Source organism: Xenopus laevis, chromosome 6L (genome assembly GCF_017654675.1).
Source record: "Xenopus laevis strain J_2021 chromosome 6L, Xenopus_laevis_v10.1, whole genome shotgun sequence".
NCBI classification, from domain to species: Eukaryota; Metazoa; Chordata; class Amphibia; order Anura; family Pipidae; genus Xenopus; species Xenopus laevis.
Window position 1 is genome coordinate 127,303,863 of NC_054381.1, and position 16,213 is coordinate 127,320,075.

General features: G+C 36.7%; 1 protein-coding gene across 1 annotated transcript; it reads right to left on the reverse strand.

The window, feature by feature from the left end:
• Positions 1-2,163: 2,163 nt before the first annotated feature.
• On the reverse strand, positions 2,164-16,213 carry LOC108719281 (transcription factor 24). Its single transcript, XM_018268055.2, has 3 exons — positions 15,540-16,213; positions 4,007-4,464; positions 2,164-3,175 (listed from the first exon to the last, which is right to left on the reverse strand). Exons 2-3 carry the CDS (start codon positions 4,448-4,450, stop codon positions 3,074-3,076), a joined length of 546 nt encoding a protein of 181 aa, XP_018123544.1. The 5' UTR covers positions 4,451-4,464; positions 15,540-16,213; the 3' UTR covers positions 2,164-3,073.

The window sequence follows — 16,213 nt, forward strand, 5'->3', positions numbered from 1 at the left end:
TTAAAGGTGAGGGACTGTTACGTCAGCATTCAAACAGTTAACAGTTGTTTTAAAGAAACATTGGTTCTTGGGTTATTGAGCATCTGTACATTGTGTGTGTGAAATCAGTGTGGAAATCCCTTCCTTCATCTAGGGTTGCCACCTTTTCTGGAAAAAAAATACCGGCCTTTCTATGTATTTATCTTTTTCCCTATTAATAACATTGGGATCATCCATCATTTTTACCGGCCAGGCCGGTAAAATATCGGCCAGGTGGCAACCCTACCTCCAACCTTTGTTCCCCCCTTTTCTAATGCAAAGCTTATAATAAATCATAGTCCATAAATGACACCCCAGGAACTTTTTTCATGCTTGTTTTGCTCCCCAACTTTTTTCCAAAAAAATGGAATTCCCTGATGTAGGCTTTGTTTATCTATATACATTCATATATTCTATATATTCATCTGCAGTTGTTTTCACTGACTGTAAATGAGTGTTGAGTGTGCCAAAGCAAACCTGCATCTATTGGCTTTCCTTGAACGCATACTAAAAATACGCAGGCTGACAACAGCTACTAACAACAACCTGTGTGCCCACAGCCTAAATATTCTAGCTATGTGACTGGGCAAATGTCCTCTTATTTGCAGCGGGAGTTCATGTGCCCTTCCAGATTTTAGCTCTGAATCTGAGTGTGTATCTAGAATCCCTGCCATAAAGCAACACAGGCTGTTGTCTTGAGGCCGAAAGGATTTAATGAATATGAACTGCTTGGAATAGTTTCAGGAGGGAACAAAGGGGTTGTAGGCAGGGATACAGTGAATACATGATTATTGTATTCAGCCATAATATTCATTCCTCTACAAATGATTAGTCCAAACACTGAACTCAAAACTCTAAATTGTACATGTATAGTGAATTGTTAGACTAGTGTGTATCAGTTAGCAACAAAAACCTTCTCTCTCATATAATGTGTTATCTGTTGTTTACTTCTGCCAGAAGGTGTCAGTGTTCATGTTGTTGTGTGTTCATAAAGTTTTATTGAAACATGTGTATTCTGGGAATAATCTCCATTAGGTGATGTTATATCCTTCCTTCTTCTGCATGTTGTGAGGACAATAAAGTATCAACTAAGCTTGCAGCATCATAGTGACTGGTAAGAGTCCTGACTGTCACTGCAACTCCAGATTAAGCGGTTACTCTGCTAACATGAATTATATAGTGAATAAAGTACCCCCTCTTGTAATGTAAAATATAATGATATTATAAGTTACCGAGGAGTTTCATGACCATATAAAAACACGAGGCCTAAGGCCGAGTGTTTTTATACAGGTACAGGTCATGGAACTCCGAGGTAACTTCTAATATCCTCATATTTTGCAACTGGGGGTACTTTATTTATTATAATACACAATTTTCAGAGTCATGTGTCAGAAATGACATCAGAACTCACCGTTTATAAGGATATAATTTACAAGATATTCATGGCTTTTGTGTATTATAAATGTATACCCTTCAGTTGTCCTGCTTTTTAAAGTCTTATGACTGTAAGGGTTTGATGTTTCAGCTGAACCCCAAACTAAATGATTGATTTGTAATATCCCGAATTATTTATATGGTGTAGTATAGAACAGTGATCCCCAACCCCAGTCCTGCAGTGTGTCACATACCAGTAAAAAAATCAGGTAACCTGCGGGATGAGGGTAGGATTTTTGGGTGCATGTATAGATGCAGGTCTGCTAGTTGCGGTTCGGGTTGTGGGTCTCATCTAAATTTCTTATCTTATGTCATATTGTCTATATTTAAGTTTTTCTGTCTCTGCCACTTTTGATGATGTCACTTCCAGGTTTACAGCAACAGCACTTTCTGTTTAATGGTGGTTGTCGGGTTGAGGATAAGGCAGTTGCAGGCCGGGTTTGGGTAGCGGATCCAAGTGGGTAAATTTGCAGGTTGCGGTTCAGGTCGCGGGTTACAGGTCAGGTCTGGGTCTCAAAAATTGGTTCCACGCAGGACTCTACCTCAAAGCAGGCTATTTTTGAATTCCTTGCTTGATGGCAAGCTTTAGTTGCATAAAAACCAGGTGTACTGCCAAACAGAGCCTCTTGTAGGCTGCCAGTCCACATAGGGTCTGTCAATAATAAATCACAGTCCATAAATGACACCCCAGGAACTTTTTTCATGCTTGTTTTGCTCCCCAACTTTTATTTACATTGGAATATGGCTCACGGGTAAAAAAAAAGTTGGGGATCTTTGGTATAGAACATTACCCTGATTCAGAGTTTTTCAGATTTGTTTCCATATATTTATTATTGTACTTTGCTTAAAGGATCCCCATACATGGGAATTCCCTCATATGGAACTTGACGTGAAAAATTGTTTGCCTGTTATTGCATGCATTTAGTGCAAATATTTTTAATCATCTTCCAGCCAAGCACGAGGTCAGTTCTCTTAAATATACACAGTTTCTTAATAGGACTCAGTAAATAATTCCAGATAGCATCTCCCGCAGATACAGCAATGTAAAGGTTGTATCTCGGACAAGGCAAACATTACACACAATACATAGAAAGCTGTAGGGAATGACACACTAATTAAAGCGATATACACACAATATTCTGTTTCAAAAGGGAGAGGGTTTCAATAAACTACAATACACCGTATATCAAGTTCTTGAAGGAGCTCGGAAATGTAACAAAAACCTCCTAAATGCAGGTAACAGCAAAAAAATATTTGCCAAAAAACAGTTGGGAAGCACATGCTCAATAGTTCATATAATTAAATATTTAATTTTGTCTCATCCTTTGGTTTCCCTTTTAAAAAATAAATAACTTTAAGTGAATATTTTCTAGTTTCTAGTAGAATGTATGGAGCAGACAATTAAATAATTCAGCTGAGAAGCTTCTGCCTCATTGTAGGTTATAGTTCCCATGTGGGATTTGAAGGTGTGGCATTGCACAGACACAGACATGCAGACATAGATTAGAAGATAAAGTCCCAAGCTTCTCATCAAGAATGTGCAACTCTTTTATGTCCATATATAACATGTTACAGTCAGCTGTGGAGGAAGGACCCTGGTAGTGCAGATAGAGCTTTAAATTCAGGGCATATTCTCATCTTGCTCTTGGCTTTCAGCGGACGTTGATTGGTGCAGGAACTGTCCTGTGGCGCCAATGTACAGCCTGGAACGCATGGGCCATTTCTAAATGACAAGCAGGAATAGCTACGTTAGAACAATCACAATGCAACAAGGTAGGTGTCAGGTATATCTGAGGCCAATTTACTCATCCATATCATTTTGGGCTCAGCTTGCCAATGGCACCCTGCTAGGAATCAAATCAGAGCCCCATTGTAACAAAGGGCATATTTAATTGGGAGTTTACAGATTAGCAGAACATTACAGTTCCCAGTGATTAAAAATGTTAATTAGGGATGCACCGAATCCAGGATTCGGTTCGGGATTCAGCCAAGATTCAACCTTTTTCAGCAGGATTCGGCTTCGGCCGAATCCTTGTGCCTGGCCGAACCGAATCCTAATTTGCATATGCAAATTATGGGGAGGGCGGGATTTCACGTGACTTTTTGTTACAAAACAAGGAAGTAAACCAATTTTTTCCACTTTCTCCTTCCTCCTTCCCTGTTCGGTATTCGGCCGAATCTTCCAAGATGAATTCGGCCAAATCCAAAATAGTGGATTTGGTGCATCCCTAATGTTAATTCACAGACGAAATAAGTCCCCTATCTCATTAACCCATACACAAACTTTGTTCTGTGAGTGTTAGTGAAATTGTAGAAAATGTGAATTTCCCAATTTCAGCAACAGGGAATTATAGCTCTCTGGCTGGATATGCTATAGGAAAATTCTAAATGTACTTAGATATTTTATATACACTATATAAGACCTTCTGGACTTGTAGGGGACTATGGGCGGGGGATATCAACTCACCACATCAAAAATATCGACAGAAAAAAAAGTAAACTGATTAGAGTCCATAACTATACAATAAAGATGATAAAGGTCACTTTCTCATACCTTGACCGGATGCAGGTATCCTTCTCCACTGTGCAGTGTACCCAAGAGTTCTGGGCTATGTGATGCATTGTTACTAGGAGCAGTAGTGGGGTGGTTAGAGCTGCTCTCATCCTCCTCCTGCAGGCTACGGGTAAGATGGGCAATGTACGTTGTGGCCAGTATAAGCACATCCAGCTTGGAGAGCTTTGTATCTGGAGGCACAGATGGCAATGTCCTCTGAAGTTCCAGAAAAGCATGGCGCAAAGTTTGAACTCTGTTCCTTTCTCTGGCAGCATTGGCCGCAGCTGGACGCCCTCCAATGTTGCTACCATTGCTTCCTCCAGTCTTGACTTCCTCAGGCTTTCCTTTTCCTAATGCACAGGAGTCTTGTTCAGAACTGCTAGGAGTCTCTTCCCTGCTGTGCACCAGGCTGGACACCTGAGGGCGCTGTACCTTCTCCACCATGTCCACGCCAGTCACTGTAAGGCAAAAGAGTGCATCACACAATTGTAGTTGCTGTGGGTGATAAAAATGAAGAATATTTGCGCAAAATTGAGCACCAGCGCTCAAAAGGAATAATGCTGAAATAGAGAAGTCCAAAAAAGAGTGACTAAGCTGGTAAAGGGAATGTCTCAGTTATAAGGAACGGCTGGGCTAGTTGGAGTTGTTGTGACAAGAGGGGAGTGGGGGGGGGATATGATAACTTTGTATAAATATATAATTTATAGATCAACCAGCAGTTAGGCTGGTTTCATTTAGACAAAATCTATGTTTTTATGTTACAACATGGCATTTATTAGACAAAAAGCACACTCAGTGTTATTAGGTATCACCACACAAGGTGCCATTTCAGCACAAATAATTCATTATTATTCTTCTTGTGAGAGGTGTCAGTAAGAAATCTGAACTGGTTAATAGGACCCTTGTACAAGCACTCAACATATCAACACCGATTAAGGAAAAACCGTCACTAGCCGCCAACATACCAATGACTCCCCGGAGAAGGAATGTCCTAAAACAGTCAGATTTTCCGTGGCCTACCTCTTTCTGCCCTAGGGCCCATTGTAAAGTTCAGCATGAAAAGAAACACCCAACAGTTTCTGAGGTTTGGACTGAAAGATGCCCCTCAGAATCAGTCAGTGTTACTTATGGAATGAAAGGCTAGAGGTAAATTATATATAATAAAGGCCCTGACTCTTTAGCAAAACATCTGAGACCTGTATTTATTCATTTCAGGCATCATATATTTTATAAGCTGTAGATTTTCTTTTACCTGTACAAGCGCAACACTGTTGCCCTATTAAAGAGCTACATACAAACGCTGTATGATTTCCTATGTACAGAAGCCCTATGCAACTATTATTGATCATTAATCACAGAGACGCACTTTGCATTCAGCCAATCTAAAGGAACAAACATTGTTGGACATTATTTCCCATTAAAGGACAAGGAAAGCCAACTATGCATTAAATATCCCTTCCTGATCTGCCCTCTCACCTTCCAAACCACACCATCTGCATGTAAATGTTAATAAAATGGAGCACTGTTGGTGGCCACCACGTAGAACTGCCCTGTCCCAAACTCTGGCAGTTGATTTGCTGATTGTTTGGGGCAACAGCGCATGCACAATATGGTACCTAGGTTGCTAAATGAGCTCTGAAGCTACCAAATTAAATAGAAAATAGTAATTTTCTATGATGGTGTATTTTCATGGTGATAATATCATCCGTGATTGATATTAGGGATTGATAACCGCTGGCCTGTTTTCAAAGCCGACCAAAGCATTTGTATGAGGCTGTATTTAATTTTCAGACTACTTATGCCATAAAACAACTGCAATTGGGTTGAAAAATGATCCATGGATTGAGGCTTAAAGCCTTGTACAGCAATTGCAGCCCCATGGTGTTGCATGGGACGGTAATGCTGAAGCCAAGTAGTTGGGTGTGACTTCTGTTTAGCTTTATATTCCATGCTTCGCTTAACTGCCCCCCCCTCCCGCAGCACTGTACCCAAGTTCTAGTTTTAGTGGTAGATCAATCAGTAATCATTAGGAATTTATTTTGATCAGTCTATAATGATTTTGAGATTTATTGTTCAAAATTTCTATTGTGATACATTATTAGTAAATACACTGCTCGTGTAATAGCACAATAAAGGAGGAGAGAACTATTATATTATAGTTACTAATACTGAAAAACAACATCTGAACATCAAATGCAATCCACTGTTTCTTTCTTTGCCAAGAGATATTTAGGAGATATCTAGGATATGCTGAGGGGTAGTTTCCTTTAGAGTCTGGCACAAAATGTGCTCCAAGTGAGCCAAATACACAAGATACACATATAACATGCAGCTCTGAATAGCGATAAAAATCTTCCACCACTCCTAAAGTGCCCATCAGTGCGGCCAGTGGTACAAAGCTTCTAACATTCTTTTCCCACAATGAATGATATACAGTACATAGCCCCTGACTCGGAGTGGTGGGTAGTGCAAAAAAGCGCACTTGCATTTTCAATCTGATAAAAGTAGAAAAAATCCAAATCCTTTCACCCTCCAGATCAGCAATCAAATCACTTATTGGATGAACTCTATACGGCATCAAATCATAGCAGCAATTGTATTTTCTCCTTGTTTTAATTGCTATCAAATATAATAGAATATATAATGTAATATTCAAACTGTCTGCTGTATCTGACAGTTTAGCCTTTGCAGGGAGACACTGCAGAATTTCATAGTTCTAACTACAATGTATTCAAAACTGGAGATAGTGCCTTCACGCTACCCAAGAATAATATTAAACTGGATCCCTAAATAGTTTTTATGACCTTTTATATGTCTGTCTTCATACCAGAAATATTCCAAGCCCCTTATTAATTTTGTCACTTTACACTGCACTTGTTAGTACCAGTTCCAGGTTATCATTGTATTCAACACAAACAAAACAGAAGTGCTTTTGTGGGGCAACGCCAATTAGTAAACATCATAGTCTTAATCAGGGTTACTCAAGTTGGTTCAAGCAACCCACTATTATAGGTAAATAATTTCATACTCCAAGGCTAATGCCTTAGATATGGGATCTCTTATCTGGAATGCGTGGGACATAGGTTTTTTTGGATAAGGTATCATTATATAAGTTGGATCCCCATACCTTAATTATGTGAAAAATCATTGTAAGCTGCAGTAAACCCAATAGGATATTTTGACACCAATATGGATTCATGCAGTTTAGTTACCATCAAGTACAATAAACTCTTTTATTATTACAGAGAAAAAGGAAATCATTTGAAAAAAAAAAAAAACAGTTTGGAATAAAATGAAGTCTATGGGAGATGGCTTTCCAATAATTCAGAGTTTTCTTGTTTATAGTTTCCTGGATAAAGGATCCCTTACCTGGGATCCATACAAATACATTTTGGAAGTGTGACTTCTTTCGGGAAATTGGGAAATTCAATTGACTGATCACTGTGGGGCAGATTCACTAAGCGCCAAATTGGCGCTAGCATCTGCTTCGCTCACATCACAACACTTCACCAGGCGTAAATTCGCTCAGAGAACGCTAATTCACTAAAATCGAAGTTGCGTCCAGGGCGTCAAACACTGGCGAAGTTGTGCTAGCGTTACTGCACCAAGCGAAGCGAAGTTGCACTAGTGTTGGCTACGGTGGGAAGTTAAAGTACAATGGACGTATATGTTGCAGCAAATACTTTACACTACACAAGCCGGGGAAACCTTAATAAAATAAAGTTGTTATATTTCCCTACACATGAGCCCAGTGTATAGTTTATGTGCCATATGTTAGGAAATGTAGGGGGAAGCCAGTTGCCCAAAAAAAATGTACACTATTTTTCAGCCTATCACCCTGAAAAAGGTAAAGGCACCAGCATTTTTGGGACTTAGAAAAATTTTCAACTATTTTTTGAGGAACTCCTATCTACTCTATTGCACCTCGCCTGGTCTGAGGTGGCGAAGGCAAGTCTGGCGCAAAAGGTAACGTCCAGTAAAATCCGCATCTTAGTGAATTTGAATAGTTACGTCCATTCGCCAGTGCGAAAATTCGCCAGGCGTTAGGGAGCAAGGTACTGCTAGAGTCTATCCCCTTCGCTAGCGAAGTTACACTGGCGACCGTTAGCAAATCGTCGAAGTACCGAAATGACGTCACGCTGGCAAATTTTCACAGTGTTAGTCACTTCGGCCTTTAGTAAATTTCACCCTGTAAGTCCAAGTTAGTATTAACATAGTATGGACTATGGTGCCAATATCACCAGAAAACATGGAGTATTTATTTAGCAATAATTATTACCCATAATTGCCAGTGCACCATACACAAGGCCATTCCCTGTAAAAGAATTTTGTATTCAAAAAATACAAGTACTCTATCCTTTGTGCCGTGAGTTTCTATTTTTGCATATATTTAATATGGATTATACAGACATATATTACTTTATTTTTCATTCAGAAAAATAGAATGGAAGTTTTACCGTTTGAGCAGTTTGCATAATAACATTTCTTACTGAAAATCATTACTTTTGTGCCACCTTTGAGCTTTGGCACAATAACAATTTGCAAGGTCATTAACTGCCTAATGAAGAGTATTACATTGCACATTTTTTAATCTTAATTTTTGTATTTTTTTACATTCTCCCACATTTTTAAGATGGCTGAAAAGTATTTTATATTTCTTTATTTGGTCCCGAAGTGCAGCCGCAACTAGTTCTAGGGTTTCTCTTAAGTCATTTAAATACAAGATATAATCTTATGAATAAATGCCATTTTTCAACTGTGTAACATTAGTCCATTTTATAAAAAACACACAGGGTAAAACATTTGTGCACAAAGTTGAAATAGTAAAATCTTCTGTTGTTGTTTTTACCTCTGAAACTATTCTAGCTCTGTGTCGGGCAATTCAGAGCAGAAGGTGGAAGACACTATGGAGTAATTTACTAACAATCGGATTTCAATTTTTTCCACTAATCTTTACAAATGTGTGGTTTTCTCATTATTTAAAAACACTCTAAAAATGTTAGATTTATTAAGAGTAAAAACCATGAAAACCACTAAGAAAAAACATTGCCAGGTAAAAGTGTATGAGGTCGTATAGAAGTCCAATGGACCTGCGCTAATCTTTTTGGACTGCTCTAAATAATTTCGGACTTGTAGAGGTTTTAAAATCTTCCTTTGCTAGGAATTGTTAGAAAAACATTTTTAGTGCAGAGTTCAGAGTAATTTTCCATTCATACTTTTTTTATTCAGATTTTTTAATAAATGTCATGACATTCGTAATATTAGATTTGTCTGGGTTTTATAAACGACTAAAACCACAAAAATGAGACAGTTGATAAATAGGTCCCCACCGGGCCAATTTATTACAAACAATCAAATTTCTTTCCTATTTTTTTTTTTTTTAAAAGCCCTAAAAATGTGAGATTCATTAATGGGTCAACCCCAAAAAAATACAAAATTGTCTAATAAAAGAAAACATAATTGTAAACCAACTTTGCAATATACATTAATTGCAACTTTTCTATGTTTTTTTTAGTTATTTGTATATGTATTACTATTGAAATCAGTGTCTATCTGTCCCTTTCAGTTCTCTGTCCTGGAGGCTCAGACTGTTGATACAATGTAAGACAAGGCAGCTGATTAACAGACCTGTCTCTGCTAATACTTTACCAAGACTTTTGCAACATTGTTTAAAAAGTAACAACCAGGTGTTAAACCAGTACTGCTTTCAATAGCAATTGTTTTTACAAATAACATTAAAAGCACTGAAAAATTGTAATGAATGTACACTGGAGAGTTGCTTAAAATCAAGCTTTCATTTATTATACAAAATTTTATTTTGGGGTTGACTTGCCCTTTAGGTGTAAAATCCATGAAAACCTCTGAAACACAGTTTTTAATTAATTTTTAACTTTTTAGAGGTATTCATATTTTTTCTGGATCATTCAGCTTTATTTTCCGTTTGTACATTTCTAATTCGGATCTTTCAATAAATGTCATGACTTTCGTGGCTGTAGAGAAAGTAAGTTAAGTCGTGGTTTCAAAAACCTCTAAGACCACTAAAATCCGACCTTCAATAAATAGGCCTCCAGAGGAAAAAATTCAACAGCCGATTAAAAAAATACATATTTTAAGAATAATAAGCACTTTCCAGATGCAAATACTGCAAATTAAAATAGGGGCTCTATTATCCAAAAATCCTTCATCCAAGAAGTTCAGAAATAGCGCATGCCATTTCCCTTGGAGTCATATTTAAGCCAGTATGTTTAAAAGTTTTTTAGTAGCATTTTTTAAAAATTTTCTTTCCCTTTATGCATCACAACAATAAAACAGTACCTTGTAATTGATGGTAAATAAGCTGTATGCATTTACTGTATATTGGTGGCCAAACATTCATATTGGCGTTATTTCATGTTTAAATGTTATTAGGTAGCCGTAAGATATGGTGACTTTTTTCTAATTTACTGAAAAACCCCAGTCCCCAATCTTTCTTTATAATAGATCCAATACCTGTATATAAAAAACAACAGGATACACACTTGTATATTCAGCAGTTCCTGTGCTATAAACTAAACCACAATTGTGTATCTGAAAAACACAACAAGATTACTTTTTTGCACTTGAAAGCCTAGAAAAGTCACTTGAAAACGTAATAAATACGATCCAACAATAACATAGTCTGTTGACAACTGGGTCATCCTTCTACGTTGTACAATTGCTTGAGTTTGGGCTTAAAAAAATGAGCGACTGTGCTATTATTTGGGGCAATGGAATAAGAGTTGATGCCTTGCAGATATTGAGTTTTAGTTTATTATCAGCCAACCTACAAGCAATGTAAGTTCTCATCTACTGCAGTAAAAATATTTGATGTATTAGTTCCCAGCAGTGATGGTCAAATTTGTCCTGTTTCACTACGCCAAAAAATTTACGAATTTCCTATGAAATTCAATTTTGACAGCCACATTAAGTCAATGGGTGTCCAAATAACGTGACAGTTTTGATACAAGCAACTATTCCAATGCCGTCCAATTTGCACCTGGCAAATGTATTCGCCCATTACTAGTTCCCACATGACACATTGTGGGGCAGATTTATCAAGGGTCGAATTTCGAAGTGAAAAATACTTCGAAATTCGATCATCGAATAGGGTAGTCTGACATTCGAAGTCAAAGTATTTTTAATATCGTATAAAAAAATCCTTTGACTTCTCAAAACTTAGCAAAATACTGGCTATAAGTTCTAGGAGGTCCCCATAGGCTAATATAGCAATTCGGCAGGTTTAAGGTGGCGAAGTGTCGAAGTTTTTTAAAGAGACAGTACTTCGATTTTCAAATGGTGAAATTTGTGAAGTATTTTCAATTTGAGTCGAATTTGGCCTATTCGATGGGCGAAGTACCCAAAAATTACTTCGAAATTTCAAAGTTTTTTGAAAATTCGCGTTCACCCTTAGTTAATGGGCCCCTGTATGTAATAAAAGTTCTAAAAATTTAAAAAATAAAAAACCAAGAAACCAATCTCACTAATGGGAGCTTACAATCAAGTTGGAGTAGAGGAATAAATATAAGAAACATGCTTGCTGCTTTGAATTCACTAACATTAGACCTGGAACATACAGCATAAATAGGATTGTAACTGTAATAATTCATATGGACAGAAATAACTGTAGATAAGGGTAATAATATAGAATGTTATGAGTGGAAATGTAATATTATGGTTAGTTGAAACTAAAAGTGATAATAAAAACATGCTAAAAATACCTAATTAGTAATAATACCTAATTTAAAGTAATAATATGCAATGTAATACTGAACTAAAAGCAATAATATGGAAAAGTAATAAACAAGAAATCATAATTACTACTCATGACTTTTATACTTTAATTATAAAAAAATAAATGACTGATTTTTTTTATAATTAAAATGAGTCATTTCTAAGTAATAACTGTAATAACAATGAAAATGGACAGAAAGAAGGGCAAATTAAGGTAATAATATGGCATGTTCCAAGTTGAAACTAATATGGTAAATATTTACAGAAAATAAAGTAAGTAACATTATAAATAGTATAAGGTCAGTAATAAAGTTATACCTATCAGTTATTTATTGGAGGCAATGATATGGCAATAATCGTAAAATAAAAAAAAAATAAAAAAAGTAATTATTAGAGCATCGTAATAAACTAAAAGAAAGTAATTGAAGAATATTAACTGTAAAACTGAAAATGATTTGAATGGCAAGCAAGAAAAGTAATAATGTGGCAAATAATGACAGTAACAAAAAGAATCTCCTGATTAAAAAGAGTTGTAATGAACACTATAATCTGACAAGTAAGGGATACCTAAGTGCAAATGGGAAGAGGTCGGAAAGATCTTAATTCATTCTTTAAACGGCAGGGAGTACAGGCATGTAAGGGGCTCAGTTAGGTCGCTCACCACAGTACCGCTATAGCACAGCAGGCTCCAATGTTCATGATCCCTTGGAATTACAGAATGGCCCATAGACTCCACTATAACCACATAATTCCAATGATTTCTTTTTTTTTTACTGTAATAATAAAACAGTAGCTTGTACTTGACAGTGACTAAGCTGCATGAATCCATACTAGTGGCAAAACAATCCTATTGGGTTTATTTCATGTTTAGCTGACTTAAACTGGCCATAGACACAAAGATACAGTCCTATGAATCCTCAATTTGTACAATTTTCGGGCTGTGTGTGGACTGACATTTTTCGTGCCATTGCAATCGGTCATTTAGTTGATCAGACAGGTTCGAAAAATTTTTGTCGGCTACCGATAATATCTCTGCTTGTATTGCCTATCTGATTATATATCAGTGAGTGACTGTCACTACTATTTGTCAGACATAACTTTCATACGATTGCTGTCAGTGACAGAACATCGCCTGATTTGTTCTTTTTCCTATTTTATTTAATCTGAGTAGTTAGTGGTAGGTCGGGAGATTGCACCACACAATCGTTCATTCGATGTTTAGGCTATATCTGCATGTCTATGGCCAGCTTGTATGGGGCTCCAGTGCAAATAAAGTGTGTTTCTTGTTCTAGCCTTGGCACCAGCTGTGGCAGGGAGTTTATACAAAAAGCACCTTTTGGTCCTGTTTGTAAGAAATAGTGTATATGGCTGGAAAAGCCATATATATATATATATATATATATATATATATATATATATATATATATATATATATATATATATATATATAAATATATATAAATTATCTTCAAACCAGCACTTCCTTTAAGAACTTGATAATTTTATTGTCGTAGTATCAAATGCCCGAAGTTTCGGTCCACATTTGGACCTTTTTCAAAAAGGTCCAAATATGGACCGAAACGTCAGGCATTTGATACTACGACAAAAAATTATCAAGTTTTTAAAGGGAGTGCTGGTTTGAAGATAATTGATACATACACAATTACCGTGCACCCCGCCATTAGCAACAGCCTTGGAGTGCGGATACTCATTGGAAAGTATATATATATATATATATATATATATATATATATATATACGCTGCTGCTTCTGACTTCTCAGGAGTGCCATTGGGATTTGGGAACTACCAGCCTGATTATTTTATTTAATTTTCGCAAATTTCAGCATGCAAAGCCAAAACTTGAATACACATCGGTTAGCTCAGGGATTTCCAAACTGCAACCCTCCAGCTGTTGTTGGAACTACAACTCCCAGCCTCCCCTGACAGGCTTCAGCTTTAATTCAACAGCAGCTACAAGCAGAGGTTTGACATGCCCGAGTTATCCGATAACAAAATGCAAATTTTGGCCTCTGCATAAGGCCGTTGCACTCTGTACTTCTGGATAACGACAGCCATGGATATTATTGTAACTCTCTGTGAACTTAGCATTAGAATATAATGTAGAACTGGAATTACATAAATAAATCTGTGTGTCTACTAATAATGAGTATTTATTCCCATACAACTACAAATACGAATACCTGTACAGTAAAACCTCAATTTTAAATATTAAGTTTTCCTTCATTTTACACAAGCTTTCCCGAATCGTCAGTTACCTTGTTAATTTGCATTGCATTAAACGTGTTTTTATAGCGGCTTTCTGATAAAATTCTTTGATAAAAGTATTGATTCGTCAAAACTTTGTTGACTGTCAGAAAGAAAGTGTTAGAAACTGTGAAAAATTAAACGGTTATCCTTCACGATTCCACAGTTTGTATTTAGTAAATGCTCCCTAAATTGAATTGAACCTTGGAATATTTCTCTTTGGGAAAATGAGTGAGAGAAATGTGTAGTGCTAAAAGTAGAAAAAAAGACTTGCCTTTCAAAATGTCTGAAAATATAGTTTTAATGAATTTGCCTTCAGCAGTTTTACCTTAAAGATAAGTTGTATTTTGTCACTGTATTTGGTCAGTTTGGTAATCTTTTTGTCTATATTTATGCTTTAAATCATATATATCATTAGTAAGTGCCTTGGGACCCCAGCATGAGAGGGGTTAATGTTACTTAAAAATATTGGGAGAAGTTTAATAATAAGGATGAATATTAGGCAATAGTTGTTAGATTTCCAATGAATCCAGCTCAAAAGAAAAAAAATGTAAAGAATAAATCAGCTATGGATTTAGGAAAAGAAAGAAAGAAAGAAAGAAAGAAAGAAAGAAAGAAAGAAAGAAAGAAAGAAAGAAAGAAAGAAAGAAAGAAAGAAAGAAAGAAAGAAAGAAAGAAAGAAAGAAAGAAAGTGACATTTTGAAATCAGGTAACTCATTTTTTTTTAATAATAATTATCCTATTTGGGGAGCTTGTATATATAATGCCATTTACTTTGCTCTCTATTCTGTTTATTCTAATGATTTCATGTATACTGTGTAATAAGTCAGTTCGGGTATGGGATTCGTTATACGGAAACTCGTTATCCAGAAAACTCCAAATTACAGAATGCCTCCCATAGACTCCATGTTATCCAGATAATCCCAATTTTTAATTTTTTTCCTTTTTTATGTAATAATAAAACAGTACCTTGTACTTCATCCACACTAAGATATAATTAATCCTTACTGGCCGTAAAACGAGCCTATTGGGTTTATTTAAGGTATGAAGATCCAAATTACGGAAAGATCCATTATCCTGAAAACCTCAGGTCCGAGCATTCTGGATAACAGGTCCCATACCTTATTGAGTATTTGATAAATACTAAGGTGGTATACATTCATTTCAATGGCAAAACAATACTAATGGGTTATTTAACACTTAAATGATTATATTTGCCTTAAGACAAAGTGCTCCACATTGTATAAAGACCCCTCATCTAGGAAAGTCCCCAGCATTCTGGATAATAGATTATACTATAATATTAACAAGCAACCAAACTCTAATTGTATGTTTGCATTGTTTTTCTGTTTATAGGTCTGGGGTGAAGTGTGGGGTTATAAAAGGCGAATTGAGAATTAACCAATATTAATGCTTTAAGGAAGAGAACAGTAAAATAGAGAAAAATAACTCCAGCAATTGAATAAAATCTATATGTGTAACCTCTTATTTATCAGTGACCCACAGAAAGTGCAGTACCTGTGGCAGTAGTTTCTTCTGATTGTTGTTTCAGTTCCAAAATGCCCAAATCCAAAATTCCGTCTATACTTGGATTATTCCTCTGAGCTTGTTGTGTGACTTGTTGTGTGATGCTCCTGTAGTCAGTAGTGCTGTCAGGCTGCAACTTCTACTCACGTGTTCCAAATGCTCACTGGCCAGGAGGTTAACTGGTGCTTGATATATCCCACACACTCCTTACTTACTGGAACTGGGCTACTCCCATCTGCAACTGCAAATTTACTGGGACTGGACTCCCTCCTCTCACACACTCTTTTCTGAGATTGGGCTGCTCCTTTCCCCTACCATGACCTTAATTACAATGGGCAACTCCCCTCTACCATCCTGTCTTCACTGGGACTTGGCTACACCCCTTTCTCAGGCTATTGATACAGGGACTGGGCATCTATCTTGTAAAACCCAATAATTACTTAGTCTGGGCCACTGTCTTCTTTCTCCTTACCCATACTGCCACTCCCATCCTTACTGTTACTGGGTTACTCCGCCATATCATTTAGCTGGACTTCTCTCCATTCCAAACCCACCCTTAAAGGGACTGGGTTTTGCCATCCCTCATCTCTACCCTCCTCTCTACGTTATCATATCTTAACCCCTTCCTCCATAATGAAATCTCACTATTACTCTTTTGACTTTCC

Excerpts from the sequence above, each read along its gene's own strand:
- LOC108719281 (XM_018268055.2), bottom strand. The coding sequence starts at position 4,450 with ATGGTGGAGAAGGTACAGCGCCCTCAGGTGTCCAGCCTGGTGCACAGC. Across the intron at positions 3,176-4,006 it reads GATACCTGCATCCGGTCAAG|AAATGGCCCATGCGTTCCAG; the intron begins GTATGAGAAAGT and ends CTTGTCATTTAG.